At 34.7% G+C, this 20790-nt stretch overlaps 1 protein-coding gene across 1 annotated transcript; it reads right to left on the bottom strand.

Moving 5' to 3' along the window:
- Positions 1 to 850: 850 nt before the first annotated feature.
- On the bottom strand, positions 851 to 16153 carry LOC128983168 (probable cytochrome P450 6a13). The gene is made up of 10 exons (XM_054402347.1): positions 16105 to 16153; positions 13855 to 14053; positions 12397 to 12588; positions 9837 to 9969; positions 8746 to 8945; positions 3891 to 4009; positions 3061 to 3279; positions 2445 to 2551; positions 1928 to 2072; positions 851 to 1535 (listed from the first exon to the last, which is right to left on the bottom strand). The coding sequence occupies exons 2-10, from the start codon at positions 14031 to 14033 to the stop codon at positions 1366 to 1368; spliced, it is 1464 nt and encodes a 487-aa protein (XP_054258322.1). The 5' UTR covers positions 14034 to 14053; positions 16105 to 16153; the 3' UTR covers positions 851 to 1365.
- Positions 16154 to 20790: the final 4637 nt, after the last annotated feature.

Genomic DNA, 20790 nt, shown 5'->3' with positions numbered 1-20790 from the left:
TGAGGAGTAATTTCCCCCATAGTCGGGTAACATTGAGGAGATGGGGAATGGCCATGTCTATTTTCAACAGGATGGAGTGCCACCATACTACAGTTTGCGTATGTGCGAGAAGCGCTGGATACTCGTTTTGACGATTGGTGGATTGGCAGGGAAGGGCCCATCCAATGGCCTCCTAGGAGTCTAGATATGACTTCTCTAGACTTTTTCCTTTTGGGAGCAGTAAAGAATGATGTCTACTTGGTGCAGATTCGGAATCTGAATCACCTCCGACAGAGAATAGTCGCATGTGTTGGTGCAACATCCGCTAAAGTACTGACCAATACCTGGGAAGAGGTCAACTTGAGAATTTAAGTTTTAAATACATATATGAAACATTAGACATAGTCTCTTATTTGGTATCAGTATTTGCCTTTAAAATGTTTCAGTTCTTTTTCGGACACCTGGTATTTCATTAAACATATAAAATGTATTTTCTATTGAAATAACATATGGTTTTATGAGTATTTACAGTGTAAGTTATCCACAAACATTTAGTCGCCACTTTTTTTATCTCCGCATCAGGATTAAAGATATTGGTCCGATATTGTTAATGATCACACAACCACTCGATTGTCCCAACCTATCGTCACTCCTCATTTATCTGATGAAAACCCATCTAACAGTTGCATTAGCATTAGGTTTAGTTTTGCTTTAACACTTAATAATATTCACTAAAAACCCAAACTCAAAAATGTTGAAGAAAACAAAACTTTCTCCATATACGATGTATAGGGGGAGGAAGCAAAAACAAAATTCCAAAACTTGAATAAAAAACTTTAAAAAATTTTTATTGGTCAAAGGTTACAAAAAACGTTTATAGAAATGTTAAATTGTTTTTGTAAATCATCATTGTTACCTTTTACAAATCAAGTTAATGAACACAATTTTTACTTGTTTAAAGCTATGTTTTTATAATACAATGGCTGATAAAATTATATGATTGATAAAAGGCAATATTTCCTGTCATAAAATAAAGTAAAACTAAAATTGAAATCAAAGATAGGTAGGAAATGTTTCTCCTAATATTTTTCAAAATAGTTTTATACAAAAACCATTTCTAGAAAAATCAATTAAAATTTAATATTAACCTAAATATTTTTAAAAGAGTTGAGAAGTATAAATTCTATAGGATGATCTAAATACTTCAAAATGTGAAATATGTTTTCTCAGAAATCTTAATCTCACTTTCAGTGTGTTTACAAAATTTACTATTTTTTCATAGTTACCTTTACATTTTTTTAAACTAACTATTCCCACTCTTGTAGTATAAAAGGTTTTACAGGGTTATTTAATACTTTACTCATACATTACTAAATAATTCGTACTTTAACATATTCTCCGTTCAAAAAACAGGTTAAGTGGTTCTTCTGATACAAGCATCAATGCGTTCTTTGAGAATGTCAACTTGGTCGGAGTGGTTTTTGTTGGACGGATTGTATACTTCAGCACAATGTTCCAGACAAACAATTTCATTTGGGCAACTGCAAATCGCTGTCCTGTAAGAAGAACATGTATTGTAATTTAATCAAGAAACTGAACTTTAAGCAAATAACAAACCAATAATCTGAACCGTACGGTATTGTAAACACACTTATAAAGTTTGGTCATCCTTATTGGATCAGCTGAAGACAAGTTTAAGGTTAATAGCCTATATTTCTGATGGGTATAGGGTGAACAACTTTAACTCTGCCACCATTGCTACCTGGAAATATATTTGATTAGAGAAAACTTTGAATTGTTGTTAATTGTTATGTCACCCATACTAGGTGGGACGTAGGGACTAGGAGAGCATTTTCAGAGGTTATCCGTCAAATTGAAGCTTCAAACCAGAGTATTATAAATTACTTACTGTTGTAATGTAAAAATATGTTGTAAACATAAACAGTACCTGGACATATCCTGGGGCCATTTCCAAACGGGTAGTACACATCAGCGTGGTCAGCATTGTCATCAGCAAACCTTTCTGGATCAAAAACTTCTGGATCCGGATAGTATCTTGGATCATTGTGTACTCCATAGAAGGGAATAATTATCTAGGACATAATAAAATTATTTATACCATAGGTAGGTAAAGAAATAAAAGTACTTAAACTCTTTACTTAATTATTTGTAAGAACTCGTACCTATATTTTATTATGTTTGCTTTCAGAATCCTTAAAATAAAATGCCAAGATGGGTTGATAGAAATAAGTCTGAATTTATTTAATCATGCATTGTATACATGTATGCCCAAAAGACAACCATATAATTTATTTAATTTTAATAAAAGCCATTAGTATCTGTTAGAGCACTGATGTCGATGTCCTATTTTAGGTTAGTTTTAGGTTGGGCCACAAAATGCCAACCCTAAAATGGAATGGATATGGTCTTGATATGTTACTACCAAAACTATATTTATTGTTTACCGGAGTGTTCGGTTCAATTTCCACATTCCTTCCATCGATATTAAGGGAGCATCGTTTAGTGCAAACCCTTTTGAGGTTGTAAACAAGGGCGTACTTCCGCAAGGTCTCTGTAACAAAAAAGTTGAATAAAAATGAGTGTGAAAAATTTGAATGCTCAGGTATAAAATAGATTTAGTATAGATAGGCCTTTTGTTGACATTATGATATTGAAAAAATATATTTTGTGGCTACGCCATTTTTATTAAATTTTTCAAGCCGTGAAACCCTTGGAAGTAATAATTCACTAATACGCACTGGGCTAGAAGAACCGACAAACAAAATTTATATTTTTGGGAAAAGTTATGTGAAATAATAAATAAAGTATGGTATTAATAATCTGTTCTTTTGAAACAGTGAACATTGTAAATATGTGCGTCTTTCATTTTTTAAGATCTCTGAAAATCTATAAGTAGTCTCTATTATAGTCTCTACTAGACAAGCCTGATATAACTTTAATTTTGTCTAAATGGTTGAGTTTGGCTCAGCTGATTAACTATGGTAAACCAGTTGAAGAAACATCTCATCTTTTACATAAAGGATGCTTCTCATCCAAGGATAATGATTATTTTATTTGTACCTTTCAAAACTTTGTCTAGGTACGGAAGATTTTGGAGGGTTTCAAAATCAATATCGGTAGAATTAGACGCAGAAGTTTTTATTTCTTGATACAGGTTTTCCTGGATTTCTGGATTCATTGCCAATTCATACAAAGCGAAGGAGGCGACGGATGAGGTAGTTTCAAAACCATCCACAAATATTGCAACTCCCAGGGCAACAATGTCAAACAGGTTGTCTCCTGTGGAAAGATTAAAATAAACTCATCATCCAACTATACATATAAACTATGACATTTCTTTTATCACCATGCTAATGTTGTTTCTTATTGTAAAATTTTTGCCGTTAGCGTGGCAAAAAGTATCGTGTGCTCACATGAAATCCCGCGCTCAACAAGCCTTGCAAGGAAAGTATCATACTTAAACTGCTGATGTCTACTTCCTGGCATTGTGGCGTAATACCTCTAAACTATAAATTTAATTTGTTTGAAAACAATTCCAAATAGTTCATTAAACACCATTTCACAATACTTTTAACAGTAATGTAAATAAAGAGTGAAGTAGATGTTTTAGTCATTTCGCTAAAATTATTTTTTATGTAAAACCGGATGTGTTATTTCGTTATTCACAGTTTATTAATATATTAAAAAGATAGATTTTTTGTAAAAGGAAAATGTTTTTTCTAACTCTCAAGAACTACAATGCAATTTAATAAACTATGTTACCATCCTACGCGTATTTAGCCGCAGGTGCGGCATCTTCACAAAATACCAATACAAAAAACATAACTTACTTGATAATTTAGACAAAAAGGCAACTTATTTTAACAGGGAAAAATGTATCTACCACATACCTGATTTACTTATCATACCACCAATGATATCATTTATTTTGATGTTGTTCTTCTTTCTGTGCTCAACAACTTGTTGTAACATGTTTTCCAGATAATCACAAACCTTTTTCGGAAGAACTCTGAAAACAACAATAAATAAAGGGTATCAGCAATCTGATACTTAATTTATCAACTAGGTGGCGTTCGCAGAGGCATCCACAAAATTGAGCGGAGTCATCAAGGGTTTATATTATACTGTTTTGGTCATACTGCAGTAATACCAGTCGTTTTTAATGCATGCGTTGCGGGTCTAAAGTAGCACTTTTACTCTTTAGGAAGTAAAAATGGTTTTTATCCTCTATGGAGTAAAAATCACCTGTTGTCAACTCAGTTGTAAATTTCTATTGTAAACAATTGCATGTATCGAAATATGTATCGATTCGTGCTTCGTAATTATTTTAAACTACAGTCTACAGTCTCTTCCCATAGCGTTTTAGCATTGCAGATACATCCATTCCCACACTCAACACGCTCACATTTACTACTTCCTTCACCACCCCCTACGTCGTGGACCTATTTCCCTCTCTTCCCATAGCATTTTAGGATTGCAGATACACTAATGTAATTGCTAAAGACAGTTCCCACACTCTGCATTGCAAGCCTTACTACTTCCTTCACCATTTCCTACGTCATAGACTTGTTTCCTTCCCTTCTCATAGCATTTTTGGATCAAAGATACATAAATCTAACTGCCACAGACGGTTTTCACACTATGCTCATACTTTACTACTTTTTAAGCCATTTCCTACATCGTGGACCTGTTTTCATCACTTTCCATAGCAAGTTAGTATTTTAGATAGGGTACATTAATCTAATTGCCACAAACATTCCCCACACTCCGCACTGCTAGCCTTTACTATTTCTTTTACCATTTTCTATGTCGTGGGGATGCTTCCATCCCTTCTCATAGCATTTCAGCATTGCAGATACATTAATCTAACTGCTACAAACGGTTTCCAGTTCCCACACTCCACACTGCTCACCTTACTACTTCCTTCACCTCTTCTTACGTCGAGGACCTGATTCCCTCTCTTCCCATAGAATTTTAAGATTGTAGATACCTTAATCTAATCGTCATAAACAGACCCCACACTCTGGACAGCTCACATTGACTACTGACTTCACCACTTCATACGTCTCGGACCTTATCTCTCCCTTCCCATAGCATTTTAGGATTGCAGATCCCTTAATCTAATCCTCATAAACAGTTCCCACACTCCAGACTGCTCTCATTTACTACTTCTTCACCACTTCCTACCTCACGGACCTGTTTACCTCCCTTCCCATAGCATTTTAGGATTGCAGATACCTTAATATAATCGACATAAACAGTTCCCACACTCCGGAACGCTCGATTTTACTACTTCCTTCACCACTTCCTACGTCACGGACCCGTTTCCCTCCCTTCCCATAGCGTTTTATGATTGCGGATACCTTAATATAATCGTCATAAACAGTTTCCACACTCCAGACTGCTTGCCTTGACTACTTCCTTCATCACTTCCTACGTCGCGGACCTTTTTTCCTTCCTTCCCATGGAATTTTAGGAATGCAGATACCTTAATCTAATCGTCATAAACAGTTCCCACACTCCAAACTGCTCGCCTTTACAATTACCTTCACCACTTCCTACGTCGCGGACCTGTTTCCCTCCCTTCCCATAGCATCATAGGATTGCAAATACCTTAATCTAATCATTATAAACAGTTCCCACACTCCAGACTGCTCGCCTTTACTACTTCCTTCATAACTCCCTACGTCACGGACCCGTATTCCTCCCTTCCCATAGCATTTTATGATTGCAGATACCTTAATCTAATCGTCATAAACAGTTCCCACACTCCGGACAGCTCGCCTCTACAACTTCCTTCACCACTTCCTACGTCGCGGACCTGTTTCCCTCCCTTCCCATAGCATCATATGATTGCAAATACCTTAATATAATGGTCGTAAGCAGTTCTCACACTCCGGACGGCTCGCCTATACTACTTCCTTCATCACTTCCTACGTCACGGACCTGTTTCCCTCCCTTCCCATGGCATCATAGGATTGCAAATACCTTAATATAATGGTCATAAGCAGTTCCCACACTCCGAACTGCTCGCCTTTACAATTACCTTCACCACTTCCTACGTCGCGGACCTGTTTCCCTCCCTTCCCATAGCATCATAGGATTCTGCTCGCCTTTACTACTTCCTTCATAACTCCCTACGTCACGGACCCGTGTTCCTCCCTTCCCATAGCATTTTATGATTGCAGATACCTTAATCTAATCGTCATAAACAGTTCCCACACTCCGGACAGCTCGCCTCTACAACTTCCTTCACCACTTCCTACGTCGCGGACCTGTTTCCCTCCCTTCCCATAGCATCATATGATTGCAAATACCTTAATATAATGGTCGTAAGCAGTTCCCACACTCCGGACGGCTCGCCTATACTACTTCCTTCATCACTTCCTACGTCACGGACCTGTTTCCCTCCCTTCCCATGGCATCATAGGATTGCAAATACCTTAATATAATGGTCATAAGCAGTTCCCACACTCTGGACAGCTTGCCTTGACTACTTCCTTCATCACTTCCTACGTCGTGGACCCGTTTTCCTCCCTTCCCTTATAATTTTTGGATTGCAGACACCTCAATCTAATCGTCATAAACAGTTTCCACATTCCAGACTGCTCACCTTTAGTACTTCCTTCACCACTTCCTACGTCACGGACACATTGTCCTCCCTTCCCTTAGAATTTTAGGAATGCAGATACCTAAATCTAATCGTCATAAACAGTTTCCACACTCTAGACTGCTCACCTTTAGTAAATCCTTTAGCACTTCCTACGTCACGGACCTCAAGCTAGTGTCGTCATTTGATTATATTTATGATTCCTACCGTTTCTGTTCTAATATCTGTGGAATAATGCTATCAGCTATTTCTTTATCTACTGCATTCAAAAGTAAACAGCTGATCATATGTCTTTGTTTATGTGTCAAATACTGCTTTCATAAGGAAAACATTGAAACTTTGAGACCCAGTGGGGCGGATTCCTGAGAGTTATTTTTAACGCCTTATAGATGTTGGCACTCACCGATATGGTCTTTATCACCATCCAAAATTTGAAAACGATTGATTCAGCCGTCTAGGAGGAGTTTGCGTATTACGAAATGCATAAAAGTCAACGTATAAGAGCTTCGCTCGCTCCGCTCAACAACACTTATCAAGGGTTAGCATTGGGAGTGACTATGATTTTTTATGACCAATATCACACAAGTTACAATAATGAAATTTTTACATCAATGAGGGTAGTATCATTTTGTTTAGAGTTAAAAGGTCTAACATCAATATCAATCAATTTTATATCAATTATCTAAGATGGGGACGCCACTATGTGCATATTTTAACCCAAAATAATATGAGTGAAGAATGAGTGGTGCAATCTTGTAGTCTTGTTGGTAGCTAAGAGGCCGACATATTCCTTGGACACAGCTGTTAATTAATAGCCCATACAGCCAATGGCAACTAAGGGACCTAGTTTATAGTGGAATACGAAACCACATTTTCCTTGTAACTAACGAATTGGTCTAATTATCAGGAGAGTTCTGCGGATAGTTGTACTCCTAAATAAATACAAAACCACTAGGACCACATTTTTGAAAATCCAATTTTCTCTCATTTGATTGGTTTTAATGGGAAAATCTCAAGAGTTACAATATAACTTTTGAACCGGAATGTTTAACATCAATGAAGGTTGTACCATTTTATTTATTATAGCTAAAAAGGCCTTAAAAAACAAAGTTTGAACTAAAATAGTTCAAACAGTTTTTTTATCCGATTTTTTCCTTTATTTTATAGAAAAATTAACATTACAAATCAAAATTTCAAAAAAATTAAAAAAAAAACGCCTGAAACCATTGAAATAACCTGAAATACCATTGATTAGTACCATGAAAATGTTCAGTGTTAATTATTGCACTTCATCTATGTCATCATGACTGTAATATAATCTGTGATTGCGGTACTATCGTTATTTCTTGTGAGCGCAGAGAAATCAATCTCCTGCAATAGCCACGAAATAATGGAGATCTCCTGCAAACACGGTGAATTTGTGAATATAATTTTCTGCGATCGTGGATACATCATCTTCTCCAGCAATCACCAAGAAATAAATTGTGATCTTCTCTCACTATTTTACAGGTATCATCATCGTCATTAGCCATTTAGGAAAATCACAGACGATTAATGAGTCAAAACCTGTCACAAGAAAATCCTACAATAATACCGTTACCTCCTAAGTATCGTGAACATATCTTCTTGAAATCCCCTTAAATTGTGTTACCCAACAAATACATGATATATTACAGTAGTTAGCAAAAACATGTCAATAGGAAACGTATTTTAAAGCAAAAGTTATATAATGTGGTGTTTCATGCCATTGAACGAACTGAATTTACAAAGAAAATGGAAGCAACATCATCATTGGCCATGGCAACGAGGAATGATGAGGGAGAACCGAGAGTGGGGAGTATTCCATTGGTGCACAGTTAAAACTCTTATCTCTTGCTTGCACCCAACACTAACTTAAAACCTCTAGTGTCCCTGATCTCACACCATTAATTGCAGATTTTATTGGTGATTATTTCAAATTAAACATTTTGCTGGCCCATACAAAATTTACCGAAAATTTCACAGATTTTTCTGATTAACAAAACTTACGTAAAATGACATTTTTCCTGGTTTCCAGGTCAGCTAAAAATATTAAAAAATAGTTTAAGCATTCTAGAGAGGAAAGATTAAATCCTACGGTATAACCTAATATCTACCTGATTCTAAAGAAATCTCTTATTCGAGGCAGATAAAAAAATGTCAAGGTCAACCAGAAGCTTTGAAGCGACTCCTTCACAAAGAGTTCTCCCATCTTGCGAAAGTCTGCGTCTGGGTCGGTGAAGCAGTTACATTTCACTCCAAAAATACTGTTAGAGGCTGTGTTCATCATGTACAAAGAAGAAAGCTCATCCTTAGCCTGGAAATAAAAAAATTGAGGAATCTACTAATTATTCTGTGTTAGTTTCATCGTAATGGAAACGTGGTACAGCTTTTATGTGGAGCAAAGTTGTATTAATGTACTAACATAAACACAGTTGTTGTTACAGGATGTACTATGGAGGTTATCGGTTTGCGACGGTCGGCGCATGTGCAAGAGCATAAACGTGAGAGCAGCCATGGAAGTGAACACCCCCAACCGGTCACCGGAATCCTCCAATAATCCTCAAGCTGTCACCGACAGGGCCATTCAACAATCTGACTAGTGCTTTACCAATCTATGCACTGCACACACTCTCGTGTTCCACGTGTAGTGCAGGGCCGCTTTAATAAATGTGCAAGAGGTTTTAGGTTTGATGGGGACGCAAGGAAGAGAGATCCTCCCTCAATGTAGATGGAGCAAACGCAATAACCTTTTGGGGCCCTTAGCGCATTACAACTACCGTGCAGCGGCCTGGTGTAGTGTCGAGTGTCTTGTAGTGTTATACTTATTTGTAATACTTGTCGTCTTCTTCGTTCACCAATGAAACTGCGTCAGAAAAGTGTTGGGGCTATTTACTGCCCAAATAGGGGTGTCCCATCTTGTAAATTCTCAAAGAGTGTAGAGCCGCCACTTCACTAAGTACTCCTTCAGCCGTATCTTAAAAGCCTTCAGATTCAGATCTTTCACCTCATCCGGTAGTGCATTATACTGTAGATCTTCAGGGCTGACTGTGGATAGGCATGTTGTGTCAGACTAAGGCGACATCGGTACTGTTAGTGTGTAAATAAAACTTTGCTCCTGATGATACCACCCAAAGAGGCAAAATGTACATCATGCTTCATCAGAATTGAAGAACCTGACATCCTAAAGGTATCTCTATTACTTTACCTCCAGCTGTTTAGTTTGATGTTTATCTAGATAGTCGTCCAGTTGTGGGATGAGTTTTTTCATGTATGGGAAAATCTCCTTTACTTTGCTTGTAGCCATGAGGGATGCCAGTGAGGTTCTAACGGGCTTCCATCTAAAATTAAAATATCAAGTCATAATTATTATCATATTTTACCTCTTATAAGATGTTTTGAGAAATTACATAACCATAGACTAACCTACAGAAGTAGACTTTTCATCCCATTGTTAATTTTAAAGCTCGTTTTTCATGTCAGGTGACACTGATTGTTAGTGTCGACAAAATTTTGTTTATATTATTTTCCGGTAATTTCATGATTTGTGCTTTACTTTTTGGTTATATTACTAGAGGAGAAGTTATTGTTTATGATTAGGCTATATCATTTTATTTGGTAAAACGAGGTGTTAAATGACTGAAATAAGAAGAAACAAATTGCAAACAAAACACGACTCCTACAGTGCACCAGACAGAACTTGAACTAACAATAAAATTTGATTCAGCTGTTCCATAAGGATGGAGAAATCTCTATCAGAGAAATCTAAATCAGCAGCAACATCTATCTATCTATAATATTAAAACGAAACAGTGTTTTTTTATTTCACGATTCTGAATCAACCACTCGACGGATTTTCATGATTTTTGTGTTGAAAGAAAGATAATTTTGAGAACTAGGGAATGTCGAAGCCATAATTTTAGTTTAGGGTCCCAGTTTTTTAGAAATTAAGTTTTAATTTTTAAAAAGTCTAGCAGCCGACGCTAAGATTCTAAACTAGCTTTTGGCATAAAATAATTTGCTTAACATAACAGCTGTAAACATTCACCTTTTGTGTCACAAATTCAGCATTTGGATAAAAATGTAAAGACATACTTAGGTTGACTTATTTAATACTATGTGTAATGCTAATTTTTGATACGTTCAATTCTTCTGTAAGAGGATGACAGATTAATTAAATATACATAGTAAAATACTGGTACTAGGATGTTCAAATTATTTTTTAAAGCAATCTTTGTAATCTTCGATTTGTTTTAGAGCAATATAATTTGTTTTGACTAACAGCTGGTTAAATATAAACTATGGAACTATGAGGTTATTTTATTTACTCTTATTTTGTCATTGATTATAGGAAATAAGTAAGATTAGTAGAGATAATTAGACCACAGTTTAAAATAGTTTAGACCAAAGTTAATTAAACCACAGTACAAATCGAGGCTCTGTACACGAGCCTTAATAAAAAAGGATAAATGCAAATTATTTTACTGCTCCACTTTTCAAGGAAAGATTAGAAAAATAACAATGTTTACATGTTTTAATTCTTCATGGTAGCTTTTTGTTTACAATTAATGTTGTCTGCTTTAACTTTGTTTGGATTAGACCCGGAAATATTGATGTCATAAAAAGAAGATCAAGAATAATCAGGAATCACGATTTTAAATTACCACCACAACCTCAGCCGGGTTTTATACAAAGATAAACAGATGGATGACATAGATTGAACACAACGTCAACATTGACCTAGGATACTGCAATTAGACAAACCATCCTTTTATGAAATCGTGTTCAGTTGTAGTTACGTTTGGGGGTGCATATGCTATATCAGCGCCCCCAAATGTGAAAATATCACTTTTATTTCAACTATGAATATATTGTAGTTTAAATTAACTAATATGGGAAATTACGATGAACATTTATTCAATGAGGTTGGGTAATTATCAAGGATCATTGACAATTACGTCATTAGCTTTACTAGCGTGTTTACTTTTTATATTCCTGCTACATGTGACCAGTTCTTTTTTTCAAATGAATGTTATTTGAACCAAACAGCTGTTTCAAAACAAACTGTTATTGTTTTTACTTTTCTTTGTTTACACTTATTTATTTTGCAATTAATACAGTGAAATTGATATAAAGGATAGGTGTGACGATTAGTTTTGATGTTAGGACACCAAATTTAAATTATGTGTACTGTAAATTTTATTGGATATTATCGTTTTATTTTAGGTAGTTTCTATTTAGACCTACTGGAAATTGTGTATAGTAGTTGTATTGTGGTGATAATAATTATGGAAGAGGCAGGTATGCTATGGAAGGTGGTATCGTTGACTAGGTCTATACACTTCTCGATTGACTATTACTCTCTCTACTGTAGGCTACTTAAAATCAGTGTGCGTCTGTGCGAATCGGCTGCAAATCTTACTTCAACGCTTTTCACATCGTAAAAATTGCAGAATTGCTGTTTTATTGTAAAATTATCGGATTTAAAATGCATATCGTATAGGCATATGATGGAATAAAAATATTTGGTCACAAAACATTTGTTTACAAGATGATTTTTTACATTGAAACTGCAAGAAACTTTGTCTTTATATGTGTAAACTAGCTGATCTGAATTGTACACGGTTTTAACTGACTACTGAATTCCCGTACGTAGGACGGGCTAACACCTCGTATACATTAAATAAATAGTAATAAGGGGATGGGTAACTTCCCCTAAAAAGCCTTAATTTTATGAACAGAGTATAATTATGTAAAAAGTTACTTACTCATCGCCTTTGAGGGTGAAAGGGTCGTAATAGAGGTAAGGATCAAGATCTTTCCGAACATAGAACTCATTGTCGTGGAAACTTGAAAAGTCGGTCGTCGTCACCTGCTTGATCAGACGAGGATTGAGCAGCAGTAGGTTCGGAGTCATGAGTTCGTACACACCAACTGCATCATGGCTGTTACAATACTTCCTGTGGAACAACACAAATACCTGGCATAAAGAAGAATTAAGTAAATAATGCAATGTGTTAAAAATAGCTTCATATGAAAGTTATATTGTAAGCTACCATACATTTTTAAGAGGTTGATGGTTTCTTTTAACCTTGCATTTTCCAGTCCACACGAGCCTCAAAAGTGAATCATGGAGTGAATCAAGGCAAGGGCAGAATCATCAGTACTGTACAAGATCAAAGCCATCCACTCACCATACATGACCCAACATGTCTTCTGACTCATCCAAATCCAACAGATTTACTCTATGGAATTGTGAATGTACAAGGTTAGGCAAAAGTATGGACACCCGCTCCACCTAACAGGTTACAACAGGAAAACTAACTTTGTAGTTGCACACCTTTAAAGGTCTTAAAATTGCACTTTTTTTGTCAGTATGAACATTTTGCCCGTTATCCTAAAATGTATTTTATCCCATAACTTATCCACCTGCTAGCTTCCCTACGCTGAATTTTTAGTTTAGACAAAATGTCACCATCCAACAGTTATATGTCATACAAAATATTTTATTTTACGACTGGGCGTCGTCCTGTAATCCAGCTATGAGGAGGTCATGAATTGTGGATATTTATAGGCATGCCCTGTGGATGCGATACACTCTGGTGTGGATTAACGTCCGCACGAGTGAGTACTACGACTATCCACGGTACTATCCTGATATAATTAGACCAATTCGTATATACCAAGGCAAAAATGTGGTTCGGATTCTCCACTATAAACTGTGGTCCCTTAGTTGCCATTAGCTGTCTGGGCTATTAATTAACAGCTGTGTCTAAGGCATATGTCGGACTTAGTCACTAACAAGACTACAAGATCGCGCCACTCATCTCCATTCATACTTGGCTTAAAATACCTACTTTGTATGGTCGCCATTTCATCGAAAAGTATTAAAGTATTTTTTCTAAATCTTTGAGGGGGCATTGCCTCCCCCTGGTAACTTTGCCCATGAGCAGCTGTCACAGACAGTTAAATTGTGTCTACCAGACTTGGAAGAAAAATCTGTGTTTAGGAAGAATGTTTTTTTCACCAGCTGTTGGAAATATTGGATACTTGGGAAATGTATGTATACCAAACGTCCTTGAGTTTCCTTCACCCCCTTTCTTTCAGCCCTTAAGCATTGTTCAAAATTTTGTTTGACATGACTGACATGAGGTATAGACAACTGGTAAAAAATATTTTCCCTCAAACTAAACTTCTTCCTTTGATTACGGTACTGCAATACTTACTGGTAAATCGCATCATAGACTTGACCAGCATTCTTCCTTTTAAGAACAACATCCAGAAGGTTTCCAATAATGGGTAAGTGAGGTTCTTGAATCACTCCTCGCTTTGTCCAGTAACGATAGTTTATATGAAGGTAAATCACCAGCAGGGACACCAGTCCTAGGAGAATCACCAACAGCATGGCGGTGGAAATGGATGTTCCTGTAAATATTCAAAGGGAATTATTGGGTTTTAAAAAGCTGTACAGTATATCTAAAATAAAATAAAATTTGTTAGTAGTCTTGAGAAATTATTCATCAATATAATTATAGTTACCGTAAAATGGGGTGAATAGAAACAACAGGGTGAATAGAAACAAAACTTCAATGAATGATTCACATTTTTATAACTTTGTTATACATTGACTTTATATAAGGGAATTAATTTCCCCCATTATAACCATATCCTATCTACCTGGGAAAAATTAGTTTAGCATATTGGTATCACTGCTTCGGATGTTGGATGATGCGAAACATCATTTGAAAATTTTGGCGAAAAACATTCTTTTCAAAACTTTCTCTCTAAGTATGAACCTATTACATGTATTTATATTAATAACCATTTTTTATATTGTCTTAGGTATCTTAAAACCAAGTGTATTAATAGATTAGCCTTAGAATAAACTATATTTGTTTACTTTATTTTTAATTTAGGTTATGTCATGATTTTGCAAAACCAGGGTGAATAGAAACACTTTTTTTAAACCAGTGGTGCCCAGAAAACCCCCCAAAAAAGAAAAAAATATACCAGAGATGAAGATGATTCTATATCAGTCACACTGGAAGAAAGTGACAAAGACGAACAATTTGATGAAGAAGAACCAGCATACCTAGCTCAAGACATCAGTGAGTCTTCAAAGTTGTCCCTTCATGATCATGTAATTGTCAAAGTAATGGGGGAAAACAAAACTTGCTATCGTTTTTATGTTGCAAAAGTTATTGAATTTGACGAGGAAGGATAAATAGGAAGATTCATCAAGAAAATTGCGCAAACCAACAAGTTCTGAGAGACAGATTAAGAGGCCCTCTTCAAAGTCGATGACGTAGTACGATCGGCTTCCAACTCCCAAGCCGTGTACAACTTGTAGATTTAATGGAGTGTTGTATTTTGAGGAAGATTTGTCTGATTTTACTCTTCATTTAGTTGGTTTCTATGTAAGATTTTGTTACTCTGATTTCACCCATTGTCATTTATGTTCTCCGATTTGTTTGGATAAGGGTTTATGAAAACTACGTTTTTATACTTCGTACTTATAAATAAATGTGTTAATTAACTTTAAATATTTTTATTTACAACAACCTAAGCTAACAAGCATAAATTTCATGTTTCTATTGCCCCTGGTAAGTGAGGAAAAGCAACAATCATCAATTTAACACAGTGTTTCTATTCACCCCAAAGTGCGGGGTGAATAGAAACAGCCATATATTATTTTTTTTCTGCTTAATGATTAAAAAGAAAAAGAAATTGATAACTGGTTTGAGTAGAGGAGTTCAAGACCGAAAATATGAGCTAGTGTTGAAAATTTAAAAATTAAAAATATTGGTTTTACAGAAGCTTAAAAGTCAAAAAGTGTTTCTATTCACCCCATTCTACGGTACTAGTTAGTTGCCATAAACAGTGTGTTTGTCTAGACATAGCTGACATAGAGCTTACTTATTTCTGCTGACAAAAAAAAGGAATTGGTTTTTAAAAGAGATAAACTAAACTAAAAACCACGTAAATACACTCTTTCTGGAATGGAGATTACAGTAACTAATCAAAATCAGGCTCACATTACACATACTAATATTCTATAAATATCAGCTTCCCATACTTTACAAAATCAGTATATTAGCTCACATTTTTTTATCCCATATCGTACTAAAACAATAACATACAAACCAAAACTTAACAAAAAGTTAAAAAACAAAAATTTTCATAATTTATGAACTTTCAAAATAAGTACTCATATTTAAAGGCGATACACGCCTGTCTTTAATTTTTTAAATCCATCCATTTACGACATTTTGGGGCTTCTAATTATATTAATTTTAAGTACAAGTACACTCTACTCCTAAAGAGTTTAACTTGTGGTAATAGTAATAATTAATCTCCTACTAGAAAGACTGGAGACAACTCAAAGTTAAAAGTTAGTTTAAAAATTGATAAAAGAATCACACATACAATTCACATAAGCTGTACACTACACAATAGGTTTTAAATTTCACAAATACCTGAGATGAGAACAGCAGATGTTATCTAGAGCTCCAAAACTGTTTCAGTGTATTAATGTCAGTCAGAGTTTGACCTTGAAGCCACTTAGTAGAGATTTTTATCAATTGATTCTACTTACCTCACATGTCATTGCATTATATAATAATCCTACATGACTTTTTGTCAGTTATCGATATAGTGTTTGTTTATGACAGGGTAAATGCAATCCAAAATAAAAGTACTGCGAGAGACATTTTAATGATAAAACCATATCGTTGGATAAAACAAGCCTATATGTTGGTATCCCTGTCCGCCGATAAGCTTATATGTATTGTTGCTTAGTTATCAATGAGGTTTAGTGTTATTGGCAATTTATTATTGGACTAAAGGTGTTTCCTCAATCTCCAAGAGTTAGAATATATAAAAAACCTGAATTTGTATTTAAAGTACTCTGCCTAAACCATGTTAAATTAAATTGATCATTATTCACTCTGGAAGTAATTTGAAAAAGGTGAATTACGGGAAAGCCTAAACTTTTATTTTTATTTAGCCCCAGGAGGGTAGACTACTAAAAGGTTAAATATAGAAAATACTGTCTTTGAGTAGACCACCACAGGTGTTTCAAACTGAAGGGACATAGAGCAAAGCAGATTTGTTTATAAACGGTATTTCCATTAAATTATAGTCATTTACAAAAATTTGAAAATCGTTATCTGGCTCGTTTTGATTAATACAGTCACATTTTGCAAAATCAATTCCATTTAAATATTGAGTATAGACTACACTGTCTTGAATTTTGTTTTATTTTTTATTTTAACTCAGTGTATGTTAAAAATTAAGTGAAATAAAAATAAACGGTGTATCAGCAATCTGAGACATACTTTCTCCCATTACCGACCGTAGCTTGTCAACAACCATTACATTGGGTAAGCGATGAGAGAAACCAATAACTATGATATTAATAGGCAAAAAACACATAAGTTCCATTAACTTTTGAACCATAATTTTTACAGGAATGGGGGTTGGACTATTTTGTTTAGAATTATGAGGACAATAAAATACCCCCGCCGCAGCAAACCTGCAGACTAAGCGAATTTCCATTTGCCATATTTGATTTACACTAAAATGTCTACTTAAAAATATAACATTTATTTCCTATTTAAATAGAAAATTAATTTTTAAATAGCTTTGAGAGAGCTTTGATGTAGTTTACCATAAGATTATCTTTATTTTACCTTATTGTGACACTATTTATGTATGAATTTACAAGATAAATAAAGAAATTTGACTATGACTATGATTACAACTAGGTACTTTAGGTTTATGCTGCATCAGAGAGGGTAAAACAGTTTTTTTTTTTTTTAATGTTAATAGTTAGTAAGAAATAAAAACATTTTCCAAATTTGATCAAAATGTGTTCATAAACAAGCAAACTACAACAGTTTACTTATTCTCCATAAGAATAACATGGGAATTTTAAATTTACATTTTTTGGGAATTTTCTCCATAACCATTAGGCGCATAATAACGCTTCAATATACTAAATTATTTGTTTTTTAAGCTCTACAAAATGGTTTGGAAAGAAATTGCTAAATGTTATGTTTTTTGGGTCAAAAATTTGAAAAACCTATTTTTACCCCATAAAACCCCCTGTAAACCCCCGTTTCCACAGTCTGATCATGCTGGTTCATGAACTCCTTCGAATAAATGTAGGTTTACACGTTTATACCAAATGTCATCAAAATCGGATCATTTTTGCTCGAGTTATCGTGCTAAACGGACATATATAAAGATATATAAATCTTACTAATATTATAAATGTGAAAGTTTGTGTGTTTGTTTGTGTGTTTGAAGTTCAATCACGCATAAACCACTGGACAGATTGGGCTGAAATTTGGCATGATGATAGCTTACATTCCCGATTAACATATAGGCATATTCTTATCTCAAAAATCTTTTTGGGCTCCGCCCCAGTGGCTCTGTAATTCCCCATGTTAACCTTATGAGTATTCATATTTAAAGGGAATTAAAGAATTTAGTCAGCTGTTTCAAATAAAAAAGTTGGTTCTATGATATGGAAAAGCATAACAAAGTTATAAGATTTACCAACAGGGCGCAGCACTATATTTTTTTGCATTTATGAAAACAGCCGATTTGAACTAAGCAGCAACAAAAAACTGTGATTCGCAATGAGAACTGTCAAAGTAGGATTGTTTACAGTTATGTTTATGTTTTTTAATTTCATGAATAATTTGTGATATTTTGCGAATTGTTGATAATTTATTTTTCTCTATTGTTTAGGTGAAGTGGTAGAACATTATGGCTATGGTAGATGTGTAATAGGTACTATAGAATATTGTAAATTTAAAAAAGCAAATTTTATCAAACTGTGTCCTCCCTTATTGCAAACGCAAAGCTTGAGTATAACTGCAATAAGCATTTTATACTTATATTCCATCCCCGTAAGAAGGACGGGTACTCTGCTAGTATATATATATACAGGGTGTTGAAAATGTCTGGAACCAACATTATATCTCGTGAGTGGTTAAAGGAAAACAACTGATATTTTGTGTACGGATATACCATGGTTTTACCTATCTTTTAGTGCCTTATGAAAATTTTTACCACTTATAGGAAACGTCCTGTGGAGGATGCAGTAAAAAGTTTTAATGGAAGCCTATGGTAAATGATACATCATTTTAAAGGCCATTTTTTTCTGAGTAAGGAACCACAAGTTTCATCTCAAAAGGACCACCCTAGAAAAAATGGCGACTGTTTGAAATTTAAAAAACCACTTATAGGGAACGGAATTTTTAAATTTCAAACAGTCGCCATTTTCGCTAGGGTGGTCCTTTTGAGATGAAACTTGTGGCTCCTTACTCAGAAAAAAATGGCCTTTAAAATGATGTATCATTTACCATAGGCTTCAATGAAAACTTTTTACTGCATCCTCCACAGAACGTTCCCTATAAGTGGTTATTTAAATTTCAAACAGTCTTCATTTTTGCTAGGGTGGTCCTTTTGAGATGAAACTTGTGGCTCCTTACTCAGAAAAAAATGGCCTTTAAAATGATGTATCATTTACCATAGGCTTCCATTTAAACTTATTACTGCATCCTCCACAGGACGTTCCCTATAAGTGGTAAAAATGTTCATAAGGCACCAAAAGATAGGTAAAACCATAGTATATCCGTACACAAAATATCATTTGTTTTTCTTTAACCACTCACCAGATATAATGTTGGTTCCAGACATTTTCAACACCCTGTATATGAATTTGAACGGAGGGTGTTTTTGGCCTCTAGAGGCCTCAAAACAAAAAAAATCGGTCCCGTTGTCCAGGTCTTAGCTTGTTCCCTATATGGGAAATTCGCTTAAACAAATGTCAATCAGAATCAGTTTTAAAAAATCCATTTATTGTATCTGTTTTTTCATGGGTTTTTATTGGAAAATAACAAAGGTACAGTAACTTTTGAACCCTAATTTTTACAGCAATGGGGGGTTGTACTATTTTGTTAAGAATTTTAAGTATCATCACATACAAATTTCAATCAAAACTGGTTTTTTTAAATTCTTTTTTCTTTTCGTTTTATGTTTTTTTAATGGGAAAATATCATAATTTACAATAACTTTTGAACAGTAATTTTTACAAGATTGGGAGTTCTACCATTTTGTTCAGAATTTAAAGGGCTACAACATAAAAATTGTTTATCAATCGTTCGGGCCGTTTTTTAGTTTCTGTTATTTTATGGGTTTTTATGGGAAAATCACCATTGAAAATAAAAATTTCAAAAAAATTAAAAAACGCCTGTAGAAACCATGGATTAGTTGGTATCTACATACAAAATGTCATCAAAATCGACCACAGGTGTAGTCTGTAGCTCTGTACACATCCACATACACACACACACACTCACCTATATCGATTGGTGAAGTAATAATAGTGTCAGTTAGTCAGTTTGTAAACTACTGTCCTAGTGCTCTCTAACTGGGTTTAACAAATTTTTGTCATAAAAAACGTATGATAATACTCATATAAATATTGTTATGATAGGGGGCTGGTGTGGCTGAGCCTGTCACACAATCGCAGGCCTGTGTCCCAGTAAAATTTCTCGAAAAATCCCAGTCAAGGCACACAGGCCCCTCTATAGCTGGCGAGCCCCCTGGCCTAGCTTGCTGGCCCTCGCATCCTGAGAAAAGATATATAATTTTATTTGTCTGTGCCCAACTTATACACATCAATCAACATTTAAATACTTATTAAAATTACACATTAAAATAACCCAAAAAATAATAAATAAGGGACGAGTTTAAAAGATATGGGTTAGCTGTATTCCTACATTTATGATGGATCATGGGCATATGTACATCATTAAATCTTTCCAGATTGAGGGCTGGAAGTTATGGAATAACCCCCCCCCCCCGAAATTTGGGTACAAAATTGTAATTTTTTGCATTTTTGTAACTAAATCTGATTTGTCAATTTATTTTGATCATTGCTTTTAAATATTTAAATTTATATTTATGTATATATTTAAATTAGTACGGTACTTAAGTTTATACAATTAATAATTTTTTTAATATTTTACTTTACCTCAATTTTTTATAAACAATTTTTGTAATGCTTCTAGATCTGTGTACTGTATTTTATTTTTTGAAATTGTTATTTTGTCTACTTATTATTGTGGAAATAAATCTGAAATGAC

Source organism: Macrosteles quadrilineatus, unplaced genomic scaffold (genome assembly GCF_028750875.1).
Source record: "Macrosteles quadrilineatus isolate MER2022 unplaced genomic scaffold, UCM_ALF_1.0 Scaffold_1__1_contigs__length_201487025, whole genome shotgun sequence".
Taxonomy (NCBI): Eukaryota; Metazoa; Arthropoda; class Insecta; order Hemiptera; family Cicadellidae; genus Macrosteles; species Macrosteles quadrilineatus.
Note: the sequence above shows the minus strand (reverse complement) of the source record. Positions and strands in the feature narration are given on the sequence as shown.